The sequence below is a fragment of the Mesocricetus auratus genome, unplaced genomic scaffold (assembly GCF_017639785.1).
Source record: "Mesocricetus auratus isolate SY011 unplaced genomic scaffold, BCM_Maur_2.0 Super-Scaffold_100676, whole genome shotgun sequence".
Classification (NCBI taxonomy): Eukaryota; Metazoa; Chordata; class Mammalia; order Rodentia; family Cricetidae; genus Mesocricetus; species Mesocricetus auratus.
This window is the reverse complement of record NW_024429266.1, coordinates 50,679,189-50,701,426: the sequence shown is the minus strand read 5'-3', so window position 1 is coordinate 50,701,426 and position 22,238 is coordinate 50,679,189. Positions and strand designations below refer to the sequence as shown.

Genomic DNA, 22,238 nt, shown 5'->3' with positions numbered 1-22,238 from the left:
TTGGGGAATTAAATTACAGATGCTTAATAGTGTGCACCGAAGCCAATGGGCCATATGGGAAGTTTAAAAACAAGCAAACAAACAAACAAACTAAAAACCAGGGGCCTAATAATGTATGCACCAGAGCCAAGGGATCACATTTTAAAAGTGACATTCCTTAGGTTGTTCTTTTGACAAGAGTTGAGAACACTACATTACATGTAGGAAGTGATTTGTGATGGAAAGGAAACAGCTGTAGAATCCCAGGTTTTTGAAAATGACCTATGGGAACTCCCCATTCTCCCCTTCACCATTTCAAGCAGAGAAATACAGTATTAAATTCTTATAAGAGATATTTAGTTGTACTGTCATGTCGAGTGGATGATTAGGAGGGAGGCTGGAAGACCTGGAGCAGTCCCTCTGTATGTGGAGAAGCTCTCCAGACATGCCTGCTTCAGTGCAACATGATGTAACATGACACTCATGGGAGGGGTCTCCTGTCACCAATGATGTCTGATTATGCTTATCTGTTCATCTCACATGGTCAGCTGGCCTCCAAAACTTGATGTCTTCCTGGAGTCTCAGAGGTACAATCAGAACAGTTGCCTCCAAGCCAATGTCTGTTTTCCATTTGAATGCACAATTGATTTTTAAATTATAACCCAATAACTAATAATTATGTTTTAAGGAAAACAGGTGAAAATTGTCCTAGGACTTAATTATTAGTAAGCATGTTCAGACTATTAGGCTTCCCCTCTAGCTAATTATGTTTTATGTATTGTCATATTTATTAGTCATAATGCTGACCTCAAGGGTTAAAGATATATACCCATTCAATTCAAGACAATTCTGCATACCTTCTAGGAAGATGTTTTCCTCAAAGTTATTTTATTTTATCTTCCACTCATTTTTAATTTAGTCTTCTGAAAATTTCATATAGTGTATTTTTATTATGGTCATCCCCCAACTCAGATCCATATCCTTTTCCCTGTCTACGCTACATTGTGACTTCTGCTGCTGCCCATATGCTTTTGGATGTGTAACCTTCTGTTGGAGCATGATAGACCTCCCAGGGCCACACCCTTAAAGAAAACCAACTTTCCCTTTGTTGGTAGCTACCACTCGTTAATTGCTCCTTAGCAAGGGCATGGCCCCTGGTGTTCATCCCTCCACTCCATGCAGGATTTGATCTTGCTTGAGCTTCCCCAGGTCTTGTGCATACTGTCACAGTTCCTGTGAGTTCCTATGGGCTACTTCTCTGCTGTGTCTGGAGAACACTGCTTCCCTGTAGCCATCTAAGGCCTCTGGCTCTTAGGGTCTCTGAGTTTTCCCTTTTGCAATTATCCCTGAGCAGGAGGGCTTATGCTGTGAATGTTACCCTTAGGGCTGAGACCCCCCAGTTTTACAGTCTCTGCACCTTGACCAGTCGTGGCTCTCTGTGTTAATTGCCATCTGCTGCAAAAAGAAACATCTCTCATGAGGATTGAGAGACAACGACAACACATTTATTTATCTTATTTAAAAAAATTCTGTGCAAGCTATTTTGATCATTTTCTTTTCCCTCGATCAGCTTTGCCCAGATCTTCCCTATCTCCCAACCCACCCAAGGTCTTGTTTCTTCTTTCCCTCAAAAACAAACAAACAAAAACTAAAACCCAACAAAACAAAACACTGCAGACCATAACAAAACAACAGCACACAAAAAACCATGAAATCCCTTTTTTGTTGGCCAGCTACTGGAGTGTGGTTGCTATATGTACTCAGTGCCACTTCCGTGGAGAAGACTGATTTTCCCCTTCCTAGCAGCATCAGTTGTAAATAGCTTCTTGGTTGGGGGTGAGGCTTTGTGCCTACTTTTCCTTCTCCACAATGAGATTTTGTCTGGCTTGAAGTTGTTCAGGTGTTGTGCATGGTGTCACAGTCTTGGTGGGCTCTTATGTGCACCAGTTCTGTTGTGCTTGGAGGATTCCGTTTCCTTTGAGACATGTACTACCTCGGGCTCTCACAAACTTCCTGCTTCAAGGAAACTTTTCAGAAGGAACTGGAGTTAATTTTTGTGCCAGGTGATAGATATGGGTCTAATTTCACTTTTCTGCATGTGGATATCCTATTTTCTCAGGACCTTTGTTGGAGATAGTTTTTTCCCCCTCTAACATACATTTTGGCATCTTTGTTAAGCATTAAATGGCTCAAGTTATGCATCCTCAGTTTGGGTGTTTGATTTTGTCCATTGGTCTACATCTACATTTGTTTTATTATTATGGCTCTGTAATATATGTTATGATATGAAAAGGTAATACCTCCCACATTGTTTTTGTTGCTCAGGACTGTTTGGCTATATGGCGTCTTTTGTTGTTGCATATAAATTTAGGATCAATTTTTGATGAATAAGATACGGGTTTGGATTTTGAAAAAGCTTTTGGTAAAATGGTCACTTTCATAATGTTAATTCTATCAACCATGAGCATAGAATGCCTTTCTATTTTCTAGTTTCTTTTTCTTTCTATCTCTTTCTTGGGAAGTTTAAAGTTTTCATTGTAGAGGTCCTTCACATTCTTGAACAGGTTAGGTTTATCCTTAGATAATCTTTGAGGCTATTGTGAATGAGAGTGTTGTTGGTATATCGAACAGCCGTTCATTTGTTCAAATTGGTTCTGTGTCCTGCCTTATTGTTGACTTCTGCTTATGTCTTTTTGCAATGGTTATTGCTTTCAGTTGTTCTGAAAATTTATTTTGGCTACATTCCTGGCCATACAGTTTTTATATTACTAACCTGCTTTCTTAGAGGCTTTGAGTATTCTACTCTGTTCTTGTCTTTCATTGCTGCGCTTGAGAAGTTTGTTGTCAGATCTATAAATACAATCTTTTTCTTTTCTTGGTAGTTTTTGGATGTAGCTTTTTGTATTTGTAATTTCATTGCAATGTCTCCAGCTGTCTCTGGAAATCCTGCTTGACTTCTATAGTTCTTCACTCTGAAGATTATCTCATCAGTTTTGGGAAAGTTTAATTCTTCATGTATTATTTTCTTCCTTTCCCATTATACACACTCCTCTCTTTTGGCTTAGTCCTTTAGATTCTAAGTGGATTTGTTACTGTCCTGGTTCGTTTCTGTCAGTTTTAACAAATGAGCCACCTTGTAAGAGGGAACCTCCATGGAAGAATTACCTCCGTCTAACTGTCCTCTCTGTCTCTGTCTCTCTCAGTCTGTGTGTGCGTGCGTGCGTGTGTGCGTGTGTGTGTGTGTGTGTGTGTGTCTGTCTGTCTGTCTGTCTGTCTGTCTGTCTGTCTGTCTGTCTGTCTCTCTGTGTTGTTTTCCTATTACTGATTGATATGGGAGGGCTGGGGTTCAGCCCATTGTGAGTAGTCCTGGGCATTTGGGTCTGTGATGTATAAGAGAGTAAGTAGCTGAGCAAGCCCGGGGACACAAACTAGTAGCCATTGTTTGTTCCTCCAGGGCCTTTGCTTTTGTTCCTGTCTCTAGCCCCTGCCCTTATTTTCTTAATGTTGGACTATGACCTGTTAGATTTAATAAACCCTTTCCTCTCCAAGTTGCTTTTGGTCAGTGTTTATAACAGCAACAGTGATGACTAGGGACACTTAACATTCTTTATTTTAATTTTCTTAACCGTTTCCCTCCCTTTTCCTCTTGTCCTTCTCCCTTTCACCTCTCCCCCTTCCTCCTGTCCTTCTACTCTTTCAGACCCTTCCCCTCCCTACTCTTCTTATCCCTATCTTTCGTTCTCTCTCTCCCTCACCCCTTCCTCTATTTTTCTCTCCTCTCATTCCCCTCCTTTTTACCCTTTTGCCTCTTTCCTCTTTTGTTTCTGCTGTACATCTCCCTGGGCTTGCTTGCTTATGTTCATCTTGGTTCACTGTATCTGATATATATATATATATATATATATATATATATATATAAGAATGATCTGTTCAGTCTCCCTCCCTCTTCACGTGATACGTATGTGTATGTGTGAGTGTGTGTGTGCACGGTGGTCAGAGGAATGCATATGTGTGTGAATCATTTGTTTCTTTCCATACTGTGGGCACTTAAACTCAGGTCCTAAGGCTTGGTGGTCATCTATTCCAAGTCATCTTCCCAGTCCAATTTGCTGTTTAGTCACTGAGGCTATGTTTTTTAAAGTTCTGGTTTATAAGACTTACCTTTCAAAAATAATTTTATTGTTTGAGTATGTTTTGTTTCAAATCATTCTTATTGTTTAGAAATTGTACCTATGTATTTTATACAAGATGTTTCAATTATTTCAGTATCTTAAGCCTGTAATGGGGTGAGGCATTTGGTAAGATATGAGATGACTTTCCAGAAGACATTTGTCCCTGAATCTGCCAAATGCCTGAGGTCACAGGGAGTAGGCCTATCCTTAGTAAATACAAAGATAAAGGACATGAAAAATTAATTCATTTAGAGTAATTTTCTTACTGAATATCACTGTTAAATTGATTCTCCATTTAGTGTTTATTCTAACTTGAAAGTCTTCTCACAAAAATCTGCTGAGTATTTAATTTGGTAATAATTTATTATAGGTGCAGTTTCTACCCTAATAATATTTTTAATTATTCTGTGCATATTAAACATATTTTCAGATTTATGAGTTTTGAGTTTATTTTATAATTAGTATGATTCTAATTATGTACTTTTGCTTATTTTGAAATGACTAAAACTAAAACTCCGTTATGTCTAAGAGTATGAGAGTGTGTTATACTTTGTTACCTTTGTGTTAAATATCAAAGTCTTTGGCCAAGGTGGTGCTTCAACTCATAGTATTTTGATATAACATTAATGTTATTTAAAATAATTGTGAATAAAATGAAACTGCCTTATGGTAGGTTAAATTTATATTTCTGAATGATAAAGTTATTTCTTCTCACTAGTTCAAAGAGTTAAGTATACTGAATATTTTGAATAAAAATATCGTTTAAAGTTATATCTTCTACAAAGAATTATAAAGAACTAATGCTCTAACGTAAAGCATTGCTTCTCACCTTTGATGAGGATATGCTGTACCATTAGCTGTGTCTGTCAGGGTTGTATCACACAGCATCCTTCAACAAGGACCTCCTCACTTTCTCTTCTGTGTTCTTATAAAAACTTTTGTGTTGACTTTTAATGATTGGTATCTGAAAAACGTCAAAACATTGATTCTCGGTTGTAAGCTCCTTGTCATAGATTAATCAAGATTGAACATCTGTGGTACAGCATTTTTTCCCTTTTTGTTTGTTGATTTAAAAAAAGAAAAGCCCTCTCCTGAAGGGCCCTTGGGACAGATGGCCCCTCACTGTTGATGGTTCGATTACCATGATCACCCACAGCTTCAGAGGAGTGCGAAGAAAAGAAATTGCTTTCTTTGTCAAGGTGTTTTCAATTCAATTCTCACCCATTAGCCCTGTTTGGTTAAGTTTGGAATTACTCTATCAGGTGATTGATGAGGGTTCTCATTTTATCATAATAGGACTGGTTTAAAAGGAACAGAGGAAGCAAAATGATGTAACTAATAGGTTATGTGATGGGTTATATTTTCTTAAGGGTCTTTGAAGTTCTATTTCTTTGCCCAGTTGGAATTTGCAAATATATAAGCAAAAAGAGCATCCTCATTTTGGGTTGTGATACTAATTTTAGGTCATTCTAGAAAAGACATTTAGAAAAGCTGGACATTAACTTTGGTTGGTATGTTTGGAGTTTCAGAATCACCCGAAATATTTTACAGAAGTAGATTGATTATCCCTGTTACTACTTAGAATGAGGCCGTTAGTAAGGGGACATTGCATTAGACTTTATGTGAAAAAATTGCTTATGTATATTTTTTAGATGGTGAAAATAAGTACATTTAAAATATGTATATTAAGTATGTGAAGTGTTTTTCAAGTGGCTATATAAAACATACTGAAACAAGGCTTTTATTTCTCTACTTTTCATTTCTGTTTAAGTCATATGTGTGTGATTTAAAATTATATTATTAAATGGTGTATTATATTAATGCTACTGAAGTAGTGTCTGAGTACTATTAGTGACTAATGTCCTTTTCTAGGTTTCTTTACATTCAGGTGCTGTCTATAGGAAGTCTGTAGAGTTTAGACTTTTTTTTGCATGGACAATTTAATATTTGCTTTGGTGAAAATATCTTCTCTTAGGCAGTAATAAGACAATCCTACGTGTGAATATATTTTAATCCATGGCTCTGTGAGTGAGCAAGAGCTGCGTTCTTTGTAGAGTGCAGCAGAGCAACAGCAAAAATACCTGCTCTCTGATCCTGCTTGTGATTGTGTCTGCTGTAGTGACAAAGGACACATTACTCCAAGTCTACCTGCAGAAAAAGACTGGTGAGGGCTCTCCATAATTCAGAAAATTCCAAGATTCTGTCTCCAGAACATGAACTTTTTCTTGAAAATATGGGTAAATAATGGAAATAGCAGCCTTGTGTTGTGTGTCCACAGTTAAATACTCTCTGTTCATTTATCCTTATCCTTATTCAAATGGAACTATCCATTGTAAGTGCATGAAATAAATCATAAGAACGCACAGCAGAAAGTATTTCCTTACGTAACTGAGAGTGTGAGGTACGAAAAGATCCGTCTTGATAATCTAGATCAGTGCTTCTCTATATATGGGCCATGACCTTCTTGGAGGGAGGTGTTGAACAACCCTTTCATAGGGGTCATCTAAGACCATTGGAAAGTACAAATATTTACATTTAGTTTATAACAGTAGAAAAATTACAGTTATGAAGTAGAAATAAAAATAATTTCATGGTTGGAGGTCACTACAGCCTGAGGAACTGCATTCAAAGGTTGCAGCATTAGTTTGAGAAACGCTGAACTAGACAGTGGAATACCTGTACATTTACATATATATTAGGGATAGCAGAATGTTAGTATATGTGTATATATGTAAGACTGTAGTCCTCCATGGTTGCTGCTAAAATGATATTGTCCCAATGCCATGAAACAATTGAATTTTGATGTGATTCTTTTTATTGGGACCTGGAAATAGAATTATGATGTTTGTATTTATTATCATGAAAGGTTTTCAAAACATTTGGTAGTGTTTTCCTACTGAATCATCTCTTGATATACTTGTTGTGATTGAGGATAGTTTCCCACAGGTATCTGCATATAACAAAGGGGATTCTTGGGGGGTAGAGAGACAGCTCTCAGACTAAGAGTGCCTGCTGCACAATCAGGAGTGTTGGAGTTTGGATCACGGCACCCACATAACAAGCTGGGCATTGTGCAAACACCAGTAACTCCAGCTCTGAGGGATCTGACACCATCTTCTGACGTTTGTATGTGCTTGCTTGAATCCACTCATATAAACACATCATATACACATATAAATATTTAAAAATAGAGGCTATACACATATAAATAATATTTAAAAATAGAGGCGATTCTGAATTACTGACACAGCTGGTAGCATTTATAGCTGGCAAATATTAAATTCCTGCTCATCTTGTGGGATGGATGTGGCCTGTCATTAGTTCTTCAGGTGTGATCCTTATAGAATGAGAAGGGTCAGTACTACATGCAGTTTGTTAGCCCCACATATGCTGGGGTAGAGGGTCTGTAAGTGAGATCCCACATTCTGGGCTGTAGTAAGAGCTTTCATGACACTTCTGTTGCTCACTGATGTTGAGAGAACTGCTCACCAGATCTTTAAGAAGTTAATAAATTTTTGTATTAAGGATATATTTTGAAATAAGAATTTTAATTGTCATAGTAGTGACATGGATGTATTCAATATGCTGTGCTCAGACCTCAGCAGCTGGCATGCCTATCACCTCTCATGTGTTAACTTTAAAATAATTTGTACAAATATCTGACTATGTATTTTATTAACATTGAATGTTCTCTAATTTGAATTTTCAGAAATCAGTTTATTTTTTTCCAATGTTGGTTATGTTCTTAAAATGCATGGTATTATATAATTCATAATACTTGGCTTTTCTGAGTGGGTGTGGGGTGTGGGAATCACAACTTTGTGGTACTGGACTGTCAGAATGAGTGATATCTCTTCACTAGTTCTGTAAAGATATGCTTTGCTGTCGTGAATGCTGGGAAAATGCAAGGTATTGATTTTTATGATCACTGGCTTCAACAAGATCCGAAATAGCTGTGTAGGATGCTTTCTTAAAACCTGTGCCATCAGGATGGGTATAAAATTACAGTAATTATGAATTTGAAACACTTTGGCAGAAATGACTGAATCTATAATCTTCACTTTGGTTATCTAATTATATGCTCTTAAATATGTTTTACTTGCACATGGAGGATGTTTACATGGCACATGTAGGGAGGCAGATGAGGTTGTGCTGTACTTGGACCTGGAGTGGGGAGGATGGCTTGAGCTGGTGGATTTCAGCACCCTCTCTGAGGGTGACCGAAGACGTCATGTTCCAGTGAGTGAGAGTCAGCGTTCCTACCACCCCATCTTGTTACTTCACATGTGCTCCCATGTATTTGTCATGCTTCTCAGTCATACAGCTTTCAAATGTTCATTGGTCTGAAGATGTGCCTTTTGAAATGCATTTGTTTATTTTGACAATAATATACAATATTGATGGATTTTATTGAAAAAGTTCATTTTTATTGAGTTAGTATGTGATTACTAATTTATAGTTATAACAACTCATATATTTAAGTTCTCTTTTCATCAGTTGTGGCTGACAAAAACCTTAATGTTGACTCAATCTACCAGATGTCTTTGCCACATTGGCTGATGGATCATGATGGGAAATCCCACTTTGTTGGCCTTCAATGCCAGATTAAACCATCATCTAAAGCGAACACTTAGTATTACCTGAACAACTGAGTCATGCTTCCTCGTTCAGTTTGCTTCAGAGAGTGGGGGGGGGACCTGCAGTTACTATCAGTCCTCCACACCAGTTCCTCAGATTTGCTGGGAACTGAGCTTCTCCGCTTCCTCTTCCCATAACAGCAGAAAACTCTTGCTCCTGTTTAAACTGCAGGCCACTGTCCTGATCGGCTCCCATTCCTCCTGCCTTCTTAGGGCTCCTGGGTCTCTGTGTTGGCTTTGGTCAGCATGTGCAGATACATACTGCTATCAGAGAAAAGGGTGTTTGGCTGACTGTCTTATCTCTGCTCTCGGCTTGTACAGCCTTGCTTAGTTCCTTCTGATGGACACAGATCTCTTGCCCAGTGCTTACCTCAGGCTCCGCCTGCCTCTGCCTCTTTCCCCTGTCCTGCTGTTCTTACTATGGCTGGGCACCCTTAAATGTGCCTGTCGTTCTGCGGCCTCACTTCTTCACCATTTGCAGCACTTGTGAGCTTTTGTTTCCTTTATGCATCTCTAAGGGTACGCCACCCACTTTCCTTGATGCCCAAGCGGTGGCTGCCACTTCTCCTCTTACCAACCCAACCCCATCCCTTCTCGCTGTCTCCTTGCTATGGTAGATTCTTGCTATGTTGAATTTCGTTGACTTTTATAAAAAATACCCTGTTTCCTTTTATTTTTCAAAACACCATGCATATTGTTTCTTCTTTTTGTTTAATGCTTCCCTTTTCTGTAAATAGTAGGAATCCTGTTTTAACTTCACTATGGTATCTCCATAGGTGAAAAGTATAAAAAAAACCCACACATTTTTTAAAAAAGTTACTCATTTTTATTTAGTAATTTCTATTAATTTATTTTCAAAAGACATTCCAAGCGAAGAAATCTTCAAGTTGAGTTGACTTGTCTTGTAGTAACTTTGCTTAAAAGAATGTTTTGCACAAAACCTGGACAAGTCTTTGTCATTCCGCCCATGACTGCTGTGGCGAATCAGAAGGCATGGGGTTAGTTTAGCATGAAATAGGTGGAACTTAGTTAGATGGGCACAAAAGTATGTACTATGGGGAAATATTTTGGGATAAGTTCTCTTTTCCTCTCAGCCAAGAAAGCTCCCGTCTTAATTAGCCAGCTGTGAGTTGAGACTTAAGAGTGTCTCCTGCTTTGATTGCCGTTTCCTCGTACATAAACGTCACTCTATAGTATATGTGAATGATGCTTGGAGAAACCTGTAATCAAAGAGCTGGAGAAATGGCTCAGCAGTTAGAGCAGTGGCTGCTCCTGCAGAGGTCCCCTCGGTTCCCAGCTCTCACCTGGTGGCTCACAGCTACCTGTAACTCCAGTTTCATGGGAGTCATTGCTGACTCCGTGGACACCAGGCACCTATTTGGTGCATGTACACACATGCAGACAAAAACATTTATACACATAAATATAAATATGTCTTTAAAAACAAATTTGTATGCAAGCAAAATACAAAGGTTTTACATTCTATTTTTCCTGACATATATTGTGTATGAACTCGTTTTCTAGATGCATAATAATAAACTATATTTAATTCATCCTTGAGTTCCACAGAATCAAAGAGATTTTATTCATTTATGCAAATTAGGACGTTTTTTATATCCTGTTTTTTTTGTAGTTTAGTATAATCGACACTAGTTTTTTTATTTCTTATTAAGGGCTAAAAAGTATGAAATATAAAATTACAGGATTGATTTTTGTTTATATTTAAAATCATAATTTAAAAAGACTTGTGCTTATATTCAAACAGTAATTTATTACCATTAACAAGATTACTGATTTAATAAAAATTTGTGTGCTTATGATGTAATTATGTGAGAATGAAATGACATGTTCTTCCCATCAGCAACAGTGCTTCTGGTTAGGATGTGGAGTCTCCCTGGACTCTGGCTGTCGGGACAAGCACAGTGTCGCTGTCCCCACTCCACAGTCTGGCCAGCAGCTCCCATCACTCCTTCCCTAAGAGCAGCAGAAAATTGGGCCTGACAGATCAGATTGAGGATCTGGAGTAATCCTCCGGGAAGAGAATTCAGGCTTTGTTTGAAGTGACAAAATCTTATTATTTTTCTCAGATCTTTTGTTCCTCTGAAAGGTTGCTACAAACATGTAGTTGAAATATAGCCACATAGGCAGTGACTAAGTTAATCCATTTCCAAATGTGGGTGCACTTGATTTTAATGCAGTTTTGCATGCTGCTGAAGGACGAGATTCATTTAGTGAAAATAAATAGGATATTTTCCACTAGACGTTTAATCCAGTAAACCTTTCATATAGTCATTTGTTTTCCCTCTGTGAAAATGTAGTATGTGGAAAGATGAATGAATGAATGAATGAACGAGCAAGGGGTGCATGAAAGGCGCGGCACACTTCTCAGCAGGAAAAGCAAACTGTAATGGCTACACGACGGGCAAATACCCCAATCTCAGACGTGGGCCTATGAAACCTGTTCGTGCCCGAAAATAGCAACAGACTCCAAAGTTATGGTTGATGAGAAGGGATAGTTAAATGTCGGTCTTGAAGCCCGTCCCATGCTTTGTGATTAGCCTGCCTCGGTGGGATGATTTGTTTTTATTACTGTTAATTTACTGTCAGACTTTGTTCGTGAAGATTCTCCTTTGTGCTTTTGTTTTATGAGCTCTCAGTTTTGGTAAAACTGCCATATGAACCTATATAATTTGGGATGTAATTGTCTAATATAATTGTCTAATGTAATTGCCTGAGGATTTTCATTTGGTCTTGTATGTTTTTGACATTAATTTGTAAAATGTAAACATTTGTTTTATATGGGTGATGACAAACCATTTGATGCTGCCCTTCATAAATCTAATCTAATGTATTGCCTTATGCAAGATGTCTAAGTGGCTTATTTATACTGATTAATGTGGAAAGGTTTAATTCCTTAGTTATTATTAAGTTAAAAATTTGGTGGAAAGCATGCTTTGCTTGTTTGTAAATAAAAAAACAATCCTGTTTGAAATACACACAGAAGTACTACAATAGCTAGCTCATGCTTAAAATGTTATTAGCCATCTCTTGGATTTCGGAATTAACATTAAGAAACTTTGTACCCCGATTAATTTTTAAAGTGTACCCTAAGATGGTGGCTGTTGTGCAGTCGAGCTGTAGCTGCCCCTGACTGGATACAGAGTCAAGGCTGTTCCCTGGGGCCTTTCCCTTGGGGTGGAGTTTAGAAGGCAGCACTTTGTATGCTAGCTCTACCGTGGGGTTTCAACAGCCTTTTCCAGAAATGCTGTTCGTCCACTGTTAATTATCCTTCAAAAAGTCGTTTATAACATTCAACTTTGCTTTTGGCAGAATTAAGTACATGGCCAAAATATTTACTAGTACTAATGAAAGCTAATAACACCATCCTTTGCCACCTTTAAAAAGAGGTTTGAGAAATGTGAAAACAACAACTTGAATGAATATTTATAAAGCTGTTGTTTATTGTACTGTATCTAAATCAAATTTATTTTTAAAAATCTGCCTTAAATCTACCTAGTAGCTTACCTCAAAAATTGCTCTAGAGTTGAAATATGAGCATTTAAAACTGATATAAATAAGAAATGATTATTGATATAATATATTCTTAATTGGAATTTAAATGGAATTTTAAGGCAATATGCTTTGGTTTAGTCTCTGAGACTCTGTTTGATTATTGTTACTACTTACAACTTTCATATTTTTATTTTCAAGCCAAGACTAATGTTTTTATAAGTAGTTAAGTTGAAAGCGTACTATAGAACATTAGACTCCAAGGCATGCAGACAGACTGCTAAAAGGGATGGCTTTTAGTAACTTGATTAAGCTACAAATTTGATTTGACTCTGTTGCTAAGATTATTTAAACCCAAATGTCAAAATATTTAATTTTACATAAAATAGAGACATTAACCTTACAATTGTGTTAAAATATCAAAATTGATCATTTTAAGAATATTAGCATCTTCCTCTGTTTCTTTTAATAATATATGTCAATTGTTTGCAGGTCCTGTGGTATTATGGAAATTCCCGGAGGACTTTGGAGATCAGGTTGGGAGCATAATTAAAAACATTTTAAAACATTTATGTTAAAATACTACATTATTACTATGATATTGTATATGAATAGTTGCAGTTATTTTTCATGATCAACTTTGAGAAAGAGAAGGAGTGGAGAATATGAGGGGGAGTTTTTAAGTGACCAAGTGGGTGAGTTAAGAAGCAGTTATATTGAGTATCATAACAGTGGGTGCTATGGTCTTAACATAGTTTTGCACTATCATTTATGGGATATATATTTGGGGCCAATAAAAAACTCCCAATCATAAAAACTTGAAGCTATTAGTGGTTTTTGATGTATATACTTATTTCTGTATACTTACAACTGCTATAAATAAGTTATCAGTTTTTAGAAGTTGAATTGGGAATATTTCCTTATTTCTAAATAATTTTTATTATTTAATTTTCTTAGAAATCTAAGAAAGCAGAAGGAAACTGCAGAATGAATCTGTGGTTGGCATTTTATAGTTTTCTGTAGTTCCTTAAATATTTACTATGACCCAAAATGAATTACTTTGATTGAAGTGCATAGAAAAATATTTAAAAATTTATAGTATGGGGATATAACTTTGGGGTTGAATTATAGTTTACACTAATTTTTTTTGATAAAGTTTCCTGGATATCTAATAAGTAAGTTCTATTATTCTGCCTAAAAAGAAGTGAGATAATAACAATCTTACCACTATTAAAATGGTAGCTTCACCACCTCATACCTTCAGGTCTCAGGTATGATTCCCCTAGTTTGCAAAAAGTAAATTTCATTAAGTGTACATCTTTACAGTTATTCACTCAGAAATAGTATGCATGCTTTTGAATATTGTGAAAGAGTAATTTTCTAGATGAGAGCATCAACCCGAAAGATGGGAAATTGGAAGCAAACTTGAAAGAACCAATTAAATGGGCCTGATTATGCCTATTGCCTTTTGACCCTGGCTTCAAAGAAAAAGAGGGTATGCATTCTTAAGTTGCTTTTAGCCTTTAGTGGACAATGGATGTGTAAATATCATAAATATTCTTAAGTAAATAAGTCTCTACAGTGAAGGGGGTGACTTTCACATAAGAAGCTAAGATGAGTGTGTTCCTAGTCCTGCAATGATTTTGGACTCATTTTACCAGTCTGCAATGCTTATTTCTCTACCTTCTCGGCCGTCTTTTTTCCACTGGTCTACAAGCAACCTCTTGGCCCTTTTCAAGTGTTATGGCGTTGCTTTTATTTCTCCCTTTAGAAATGTACCTTAGAATTCTTGGGGTCCTAGGGAGGCCAAACTGTGGATCGCATATGAAGATACATACTTGTCAGTCTACCTGAACAGACTTCAGTCTAATCATTTTTTTGCTGGTCCTCTTGGCTAATAAAATGCTGTATGTGCTTTGATATCATGCATCAGTCATTGTCCCTGCATTTAGTCTAAACCAGAAACAATTTACTGTGTAAGTGGCGGCGAACTCCTATGAACCCCAGGAGTCCCATGCACTTCAATTCTCACAGTCTTTGTTTTTGTCTTTTTGAGTATGGAATCTCACTGTGTGAGATCCTGACTGGCCTGGAACTTCCTCTTCCTCCAGAATGCTGGGAATAAAGGCATGCACCATCCTCACAGTATTAAAATTTTATTAGCACTTATTAATTGTACAAAATGCTAAGTTTCATATGACATTTCTTAACATGTATAGTACACTTCAGTCCCCTGCTATCATTTCCCCATGTTCCCTGGCTTTACCTGTAAGCCCTCCTTCTACTTTCATGTTTTTTCTTTAATTAGTATTGTTAATACATACATGCTTATAAATATGAAAATATCAAACTGCCACTTCAGTGTAGTGTTACTCATATGTATGTTTTCAGTGCTGACCACTTGGGATTGGATAGGACTGGATCAGGGGTTCATCCCCGGGGAAGATGATTATCTCTCTGAGCAGTCATTAATTGCCTGTAGCTCTTAATTTAGTAGTGGGGCATTATGAGACTTCCCTCATCTACAATGGCATGTTGACTTTATTGTCACAGACCAGGTCTTGTTTAGCCTACCACATTGCTGAGATCTCACCTTAATCTTACACCACAGCTTGAAAATTAGTTCTTCTAAGGCCTTCTCAAGCTTCTATCCAGCAACCTATGTGTAATTTCTTAGTTTCTTTTATGTATCTGAAAAGCCATCTTCCCTTCCTCTCTACCACCTCCCTCCCTCCCTTTTATTTCTAGTTTTCACACACCACTGTGACTGTCTCACAATAAAGTGAGAATAAATATTTGTTTAGTTGACTGAGTGTCATATTAAATAAAGTTGAGTAAGCTCATGATAAGCTATCTTGACCACAGTGAGAAGAACAGGTAACTAATGTTCTAGGAAGTATAGATCAAGAATTCTGGGTAAGTTTCAGTTTAGAAAGAGTTCAAGGACTATGCCAAATATACTGGAGTTCCATTAAAGTGTGAATGAAAGATGTGGCTTGGTGAGGAGTTTGCAGCCTGAAGTTTAGAGAGCTCATCACTGACTCATGGTGAGTTCCCGACCATGGTTCCTTCTCCTCCCTTTTATTTCCATAGATGAAAGTGTATTAGAAGGCTGTTAGGAATGGGCACATGCCACAGTTACTGTAATCATGTTAGTAATGTGTCATTCATTAGCAAGTCGTGCAGGAATTCTCTGGAAAGTTTAAATTACAGCTTTAAGTGTGCCACAGTAGAGGACGTATTTCACGCGTGCGTTTCTGCTGTACCCTTTTGGGGCTTTCTTATGTGGAGGCTGCCAGCTAGCTGCCTGGCAGTCACACTCGGCACTTCACACCGTCTTTTATGTCACCCGAGTGTAGCTGTCTCCTGTGCAGTTTAGAAGGAATGCGTTGTAAATGTGTGACCACTTATAGTCTTATATATTCATTCATTTTTCTTTCCCTGTTTGACTTAGAAGGGATTTAGAGCATGCAATGATTTTCATGAATTAAAACTGAGCAATATTATTTTGTAATTTTATTTAGTATGTTACTTATAAAGTTCTAAAATATTTGTCCATAACTTACTGATTCTAATATTAAAAATAATTATAGACATGTGCTATTACAAGGTTAATTTTTAAACTTTTTGGGCTTGGTGCAGTCACAAAGTTATTTGATGTGAAAGGAAATTTTATTTCACTACTCTTATGAGGATATTTATGCATACACATGCATATATTTGTACAAACCCATTTCGATGACAAAGTGATTAATTTTCAAGAGTACCTGGTTTTATAAAGAGAATATGTTACTATAAAAATTGTAATTTTTATTGAGATGCTTACTTTGTTTCATAATCCAAACATTTTGTAACTATCTTAGCAACATTGAAATGTCACTTCTGTCTTGTGAGTATGCTTTTGGTAGGAATAGGCAGAGTTATTTCTTCATATGTTGTTGTGCCTCAAGAAGACAATCATATTGTCAACTGTTATTATAAAGATGGGATTTAGTTGCTTGGCAGGTACAATGTTGGAAAATTTAATACAAAACATAACCACACTCTTAATTTACTTTAAGTGTGTTTTATATTTTCAATTGTTGAAATTAAAATTTTCATTGCCAGCGTTAGAAAACTAATTTGAAAAAACAGTGATTTTTCTAAATTTTGTTTGGATTAGGTGGCAGTGGGACTAATGTGCTTTCACAAATTTGCAGAAAAACTACTTAAGAAACATTTGACATTGTATTTGAACACTGGAATGTATTTACCATCTACATTGTATTTGATGTATGCTGAAGGATGAAAAGTTTTACTTTAGTGAACTTCTAGAGGTAGGATATTCATATTTATTTTTGTGTTAGTGAAATTATTATATTCCAACTCTACAAATGATTTAGTCTAGATAGGAAGGCATGACCCTGCTCTGCAACCTGTAGATGTCAAGTCATATGTTATGCAGGTGAAATAAATACAAGTTTTTATTGGCATAAACAAAGTTGTTTTAGTTCTACATAGTGTTAGAGAGGAGCAGAGTTGACAAATGCCTTTTCCACAGTGAAACAGTCTAGACACATGTATCAGAAGCAGCTCTCCCCAAAAAACTGAGCAGTATGGCGTCTTGGGCAGCAGGTCAGAACTCTACATCTAAGTTTGTTTTACTTAAAAAAAAAGTTGAAGTTGGTTGACTATGAAACAAAAGGTGGAAAGAGTAAGATGTCTCAATGTTACCGGATGTAAATATGCCTTTAAAATTGCCACAAAGCCCTTGGTTCACATGGACCATAGCTTCAGGTTTGCTCCTGTCTGTATGCTGGGTTAAAAATGAGTCTTAAAAATTCTTTAGGTTTTAGTAGATCAGGGCCTGGGATGAGCAGAATGCAGACTCACTAACAGATTTTACCACCCTGTATCTAGTGATTGTTTGCTCCTTTCTCAACACATCCATGGTAGATAAGCTTTTTAAAAGAAGTATTGTTGGTTTCTCCTCAGTTTTTAAAGTTTTTGCCTGAAATACAGTTCGGGAGACCAAGTGGTGTGAAGATACTTGCCTGTTAAACAATTTAAGTTTCAAAATATTCTATAGCAACTAAAAATACTGAGCTTGGTCAACATATGGCACTAGCTAGCCTCATGCCCACCCGCTCTTTTGTTATCTTGTTATTGTTGTAGGGCTTAATGACAGTTGTGAGCCATAGATGGGGATGTGGGGGTTGGTCCACCCTGGGGAGAAGAGGAGGAAACTGCAGTGTGGATTATGGAAATATGGATTGATCTAAAAAGAAACCTCTTTTTAAAGAAAGGAGCTCCCTCAAAGAAAAGCTCAGAGAAACTAATGAAAAGATGATGGAATATGATGTAAAAATGATCACTTGAAATCTTTCTTTCATTCCCAGCTGCTGTATTTTGGAGAAAAGAAATGCATTTGTGTATTGAGGGAGAACTAAAAGATCCAGATGAATAGCAATATTTATTAGGTATATTTTCATGTTGATTCAGATAAGTTATGTGCATTTTAATAGATTTTACATATGCTAGACATTTTAAATCTTGAAAAGTCTAATGTTAGGATGTTCAGTATAAATACTTTAAGAAGAACACTAAATTTGGCTCTTTTTATATAGAGCTATTTGCAAAAATCATCTTCCTGGTTCTTATATATTTTCTTTAATAGATTGTACTAGTGAGTATTTTATTTTAAAATATAAATTATTTTCTATTTCCTTTAAATAGTTATCCAAATATTTTACAGTTTGATATTTGTTACATTGTGTTTTATCTACAATGCTTATAGCTTATTTTGATTTGTACTGATTGATAACATATACTTTTATCCTAAATCTTTTTGCCTAGGATAAATTAACCCTGAAGTATAGTAGTCAGTTTTGCAAAACATAGACACAGAGATTCATGTAGCTTTGGTTAGCTTTTGATATGCTTGTGTACAAAGAAAGTCAAGCTTGTGAAAATTAAACTCAATACTAGGGGAGAGTTAGCTAGCGTTCCAGTGTAGAAAGGAGGCTATGCTAGGTATTCTATTGTGGGCATCCTTCATGTAGTAGGGGGTCTAACTGTGTGCTTCAGGTAAGGTGGTGATACAGAATTCACTAGTGCAATTGAATCTGGGAGGTAAGTTTTAAGGACAAGGATCTCTTCTTAGAGATATCTGCTTCTCCAGACTCCCCTGCTCTTTCTGTGACTCCAGAATGAGAAAGTTAGTTTGATAACCTTATGTGCTATGGCTTCTTCTAGCTATTTTGTTTTGTAAGAGATGGGTAATACATAACTTCCACTTTTATATTTTTATAGACTTATGCTGGCCATCTAGTGTCATTTAATGGTATACATTGTAAATTGCAAGAATTTAAAAAGCCTTTTGAGTATGTATGAAGGTAACTCAAGGGAAAAATACTTTGACTAGATTATCTATCATCTAGGGACTAAGAAGGGAGAAGAATCATGTCACATGATTGTGAGTGCTGAGCTTTAGGGCATGGAAGTCATAAGAAATGTAAAGCGTAAGAGCTAGTTTAAAGAACTGCCACAACGTTGGTGTGACACGTGTGAAGATGGTGTTGAGGATACATAGGTAGCTGGGCCAGAGAATGAAGAACTTTGTGCCCATGCTTCCTGCTCTTGGTGTATAAGAAGTAAATAATGAGAAAGGGCATGTAAAAAAGGTATTTCCACAATCTCATCTATGCACTTGGAAGGTAACTTAAGGCTGGGAACTTGTTTGAGACATGGTGACTTCCTTGAAAGCTATTGTTCTTTATTGTACTGCACAAGGAAAAGTCAAATGGATAAGGTGAAGCATGTATCTGAATTTGCTCTGGCATCTTCATTGTGTAGGAATAAGTACTTGAGATCTGCCTTCTGTATGGCAATTCCATGTATTGAGAGCCATGAGCAAATGTATAGTAGGTCTGTACAACTTACTTGTACAGCTGAACATTATACTATCTCTGGGGAGCACCATTTTACTTTCTGCTTTGCTTTGGTGAATTTTGCTATTTCAGCTACTTCATTTATTTTTCTGAAATATGTTTATTTCACTTAGCATGATTGCCCTCAGACAGCAGAAACGTAGAATGAGAAACATAATATTCAGTGAGGAGAAGACTTGGTCAGTACTGGAGACTAGGAACGACATAGATAGACACTGGGAAGGACCACACTGGGACCAGCCTATGTGTGGCAACCCACAGGGGACTTTTCTGAGGTCAGGGCCAGCATTCACTAACATATCCCTGAAGGATTACCAAAGAATACTAAAGTATTGCCAGTATCTGTGACACAGCCTCACAAAGAATGCCTAGGTATGTGACAGACATATGTAAGCCCCAGAAGTGAATTCCTGGTAGACTAAAGACAGGAATTGACTTACAAGCTAGACTGTATTAGTCCTCTATGCCCTGGTCCAGCCTTTTCTTCAATTTAATCTTTTATTTAATACCCAATTTAAGAGAGTCTCATATATATACAATGACAATGAAATACAACATGTAATTCCCTGTCCTCCCTCCAACTTCCCTCATATCCCCTGTAGTGTGGCCCATCTCTAACTTCACAGCTTGCTTGTTTGTGTGTTTGGGCTCACTCACCGAGTTGAGTTGAGGTGCCTGTTTGTGTATGTGCATGAGGCCATCCACCGGAGCGTGGGAAACCTACTGGTCAGTGGTCACATCCTCAAAAAAAAGTGATTCTCCTTTCCTCAGCAACTGTCTATTGCCAATAGCTTCTCAGTAAGGGGTGGGGCCTGGGGTAACCACAGCTGCTGTGAGTTCATGAAAGTGACGGCCATGTCATGTCCAGAGCATAGCATGTCATAGCATTTCTTCCCATCCTCTGGCTCTTACTTTCTTTCTGCCTCCGTTCCACAATGTTTCCTGAGCTTTGGTGTGTGTGTGTGTGTGTGTGTGTGTGTGTGTGTGTGTGTGTGTGTGTGCGTAGCTGTTTCATTTAGAGCTGAGCATCCAGGCTCTTATGCTCAGAACTTTGGTCATTAATTTCTGCCCACACCGCAAAATGAAGGCTTTAGAAAAGCTTGAGAACAGCCCTAGTTTGTGAATATAAGTATTTAGAAGGCAATTTGACAGCATGAATATTTAGCAAAATAGTAATAGCAGGTTTTATTTTTGGACCTAAGAACTTTCTAGCCATAAGCTGTTTTGGACCAGGATTATAGTACCAGCCATGAAATTCCCTCCTGTGGAAGAGACTTGGGATCCAGTCAGAAAGCTGTTAGTTCCCCTATAACAGTAGTACCAGTATTGTGTCAGTGAGTGCATCGTACCAGGCATGTCAGAACTGCACCATGCAGGTCAGTACTTGGTAAGAGCTTTGATATTTTTCCTTTTCCAGCAGGGTGTATAACACTTTCCTGCATTATGAAAGCTAGCAACCAGTTCCTGGTCTGCTTGGCCTTGCTTTCTCTATGTCCTACAGCTAAAGCATGTGGTGTCTTTTAACAGCAGGACCTTTCTATGTAGTTAGATTGGGTAACCAAAGGCAATGGCTAAAAGCTAGTAGGAAAGTATCCCATGCCTGTCCTGTGTATTATTTAGTAAACCATGTATCCTGGGGCACCATCGTTCACCCATGCAAAGCAATCCCCTTTTGAACTCCCTCTGCTACATGTTGTATTTTGCAGTTCATGTATTTTCTTAGGCTTTTGCTCTATGCCCTTAGGTGGTTGACACACCTACTGTCTCTTCCTTTTTCCCATTCCCACTTGGTCCTTTAACGCCCCTCTTTTATTTCATATGTACTTTACCATCTTTCCAATGATTTTTGGATTGCATTTCTTTTTTAACTCGTCCTTTCGATCTACCTTTACCCAGAACTTCCACATGCCCATCACCTCTTGTCGGTACCTCTCCCTTCTCTTTCCTCCTGTGCTTTCTTTCCTCCAAGTCTTGTTGAGGCCTGACCGTGTAATTTTTGAGATCAGATGAGAGAGATCAGGGTAGTATAACCATAGACTTCTGTACCTTGCACTGTCAACACAATACTAAATGTTAATCTTACTCGAGTTTTTCCTTTTTTGTGTCATATATTATTACTTGCTGCATTATTATCAGTGGTACTTTATTTCATAAATGATTAGCACTTAAATGTCATTATTTTTTGGTTACCACTATGCTTCCATAATGGTCTACTCTTTGATAGTGATTTTTTTTAAAAGACGTTATTTTCATGATAATGCTGATATCACCCCCCAAAAATGGTGTAGCAGATCAAAATGATACCTTCATCTTACTATAGCTTAAACTCTCTTGAACATTGACAACATTTCCATTGAATAAGGGTTACTAAAAACAATTTATCAGTGGCACAACCCCATGGGAACAAGTCTCAGTGCAAACAACACAAGAAATGTGAAAACTCCATGTAGTACAACTCCTTCAAAAATTACTAATCTCACAATAATGGCCTGTAATGAGAATGTCATATGAAATATTAGGCAAAAGAATCAAAAGAAATCAAAGAGAGTGCATGAAATACGGGCCATCATACACACACCCGCCCACACCCACCTACCCACTCACTCACCCACCTACCGGGAAATCAGAGAAGATGCAAAAAATGAACTCTATGCAAAGAAGTGAGTGAAACACAGAAGTCAGTGCAGGATATGAAAATGGACTTCAGTAAAACAATAGAAATGTGGAAGAAAAACCAAACTGAAAAACTGGAAATGAAAAATTCAGTAAGTCAGTGGAAAGCTTCAACAATAGAATAGATGAAGATGTGAACACAGAACATTAAGACTTGAAGATAAAGTAGAGGAATTGTAGCATTCAGATAACGACAAAACATAAATTAATAAAGTTTAAGCTGACCACATTTGACATGTGTCACTTATGGAAAGAAAAATCTAGGGGTTGTGAATTTAGAAAAAGAAATATTTAATGCTAAATAGAAAACATCTTGAGTAAAGTCATAGCAGAATATT

General features: G+C 37.2%; 1 protein-coding gene across 4 annotated transcripts in view; it reads left to right on the top strand.

Annotated features, from left to right (window-relative positions):
- Dennd1b (DENN domain containing 1B) overlaps nucleotides 1-22,238 on the top strand; it is a 207,267-nt gene that overhangs the window by 40,997 nt on the left and 144,032 nt on the right. For all 4 annotated transcript variants that reach the window (XM_040737711.1, XM_040737712.1, XM_040737710.1 and 1 more), the window contains exon 3: nucleotides 12,791-12,834. In XM_040737711.1, coding sequence (XP_040593645.1) covers nucleotides 12,791-12,834 — 44 coding nt within the window. The remainder of the gene's footprint in view (nucleotides 1-12,790; nucleotides 12,835-22,238) is intronic.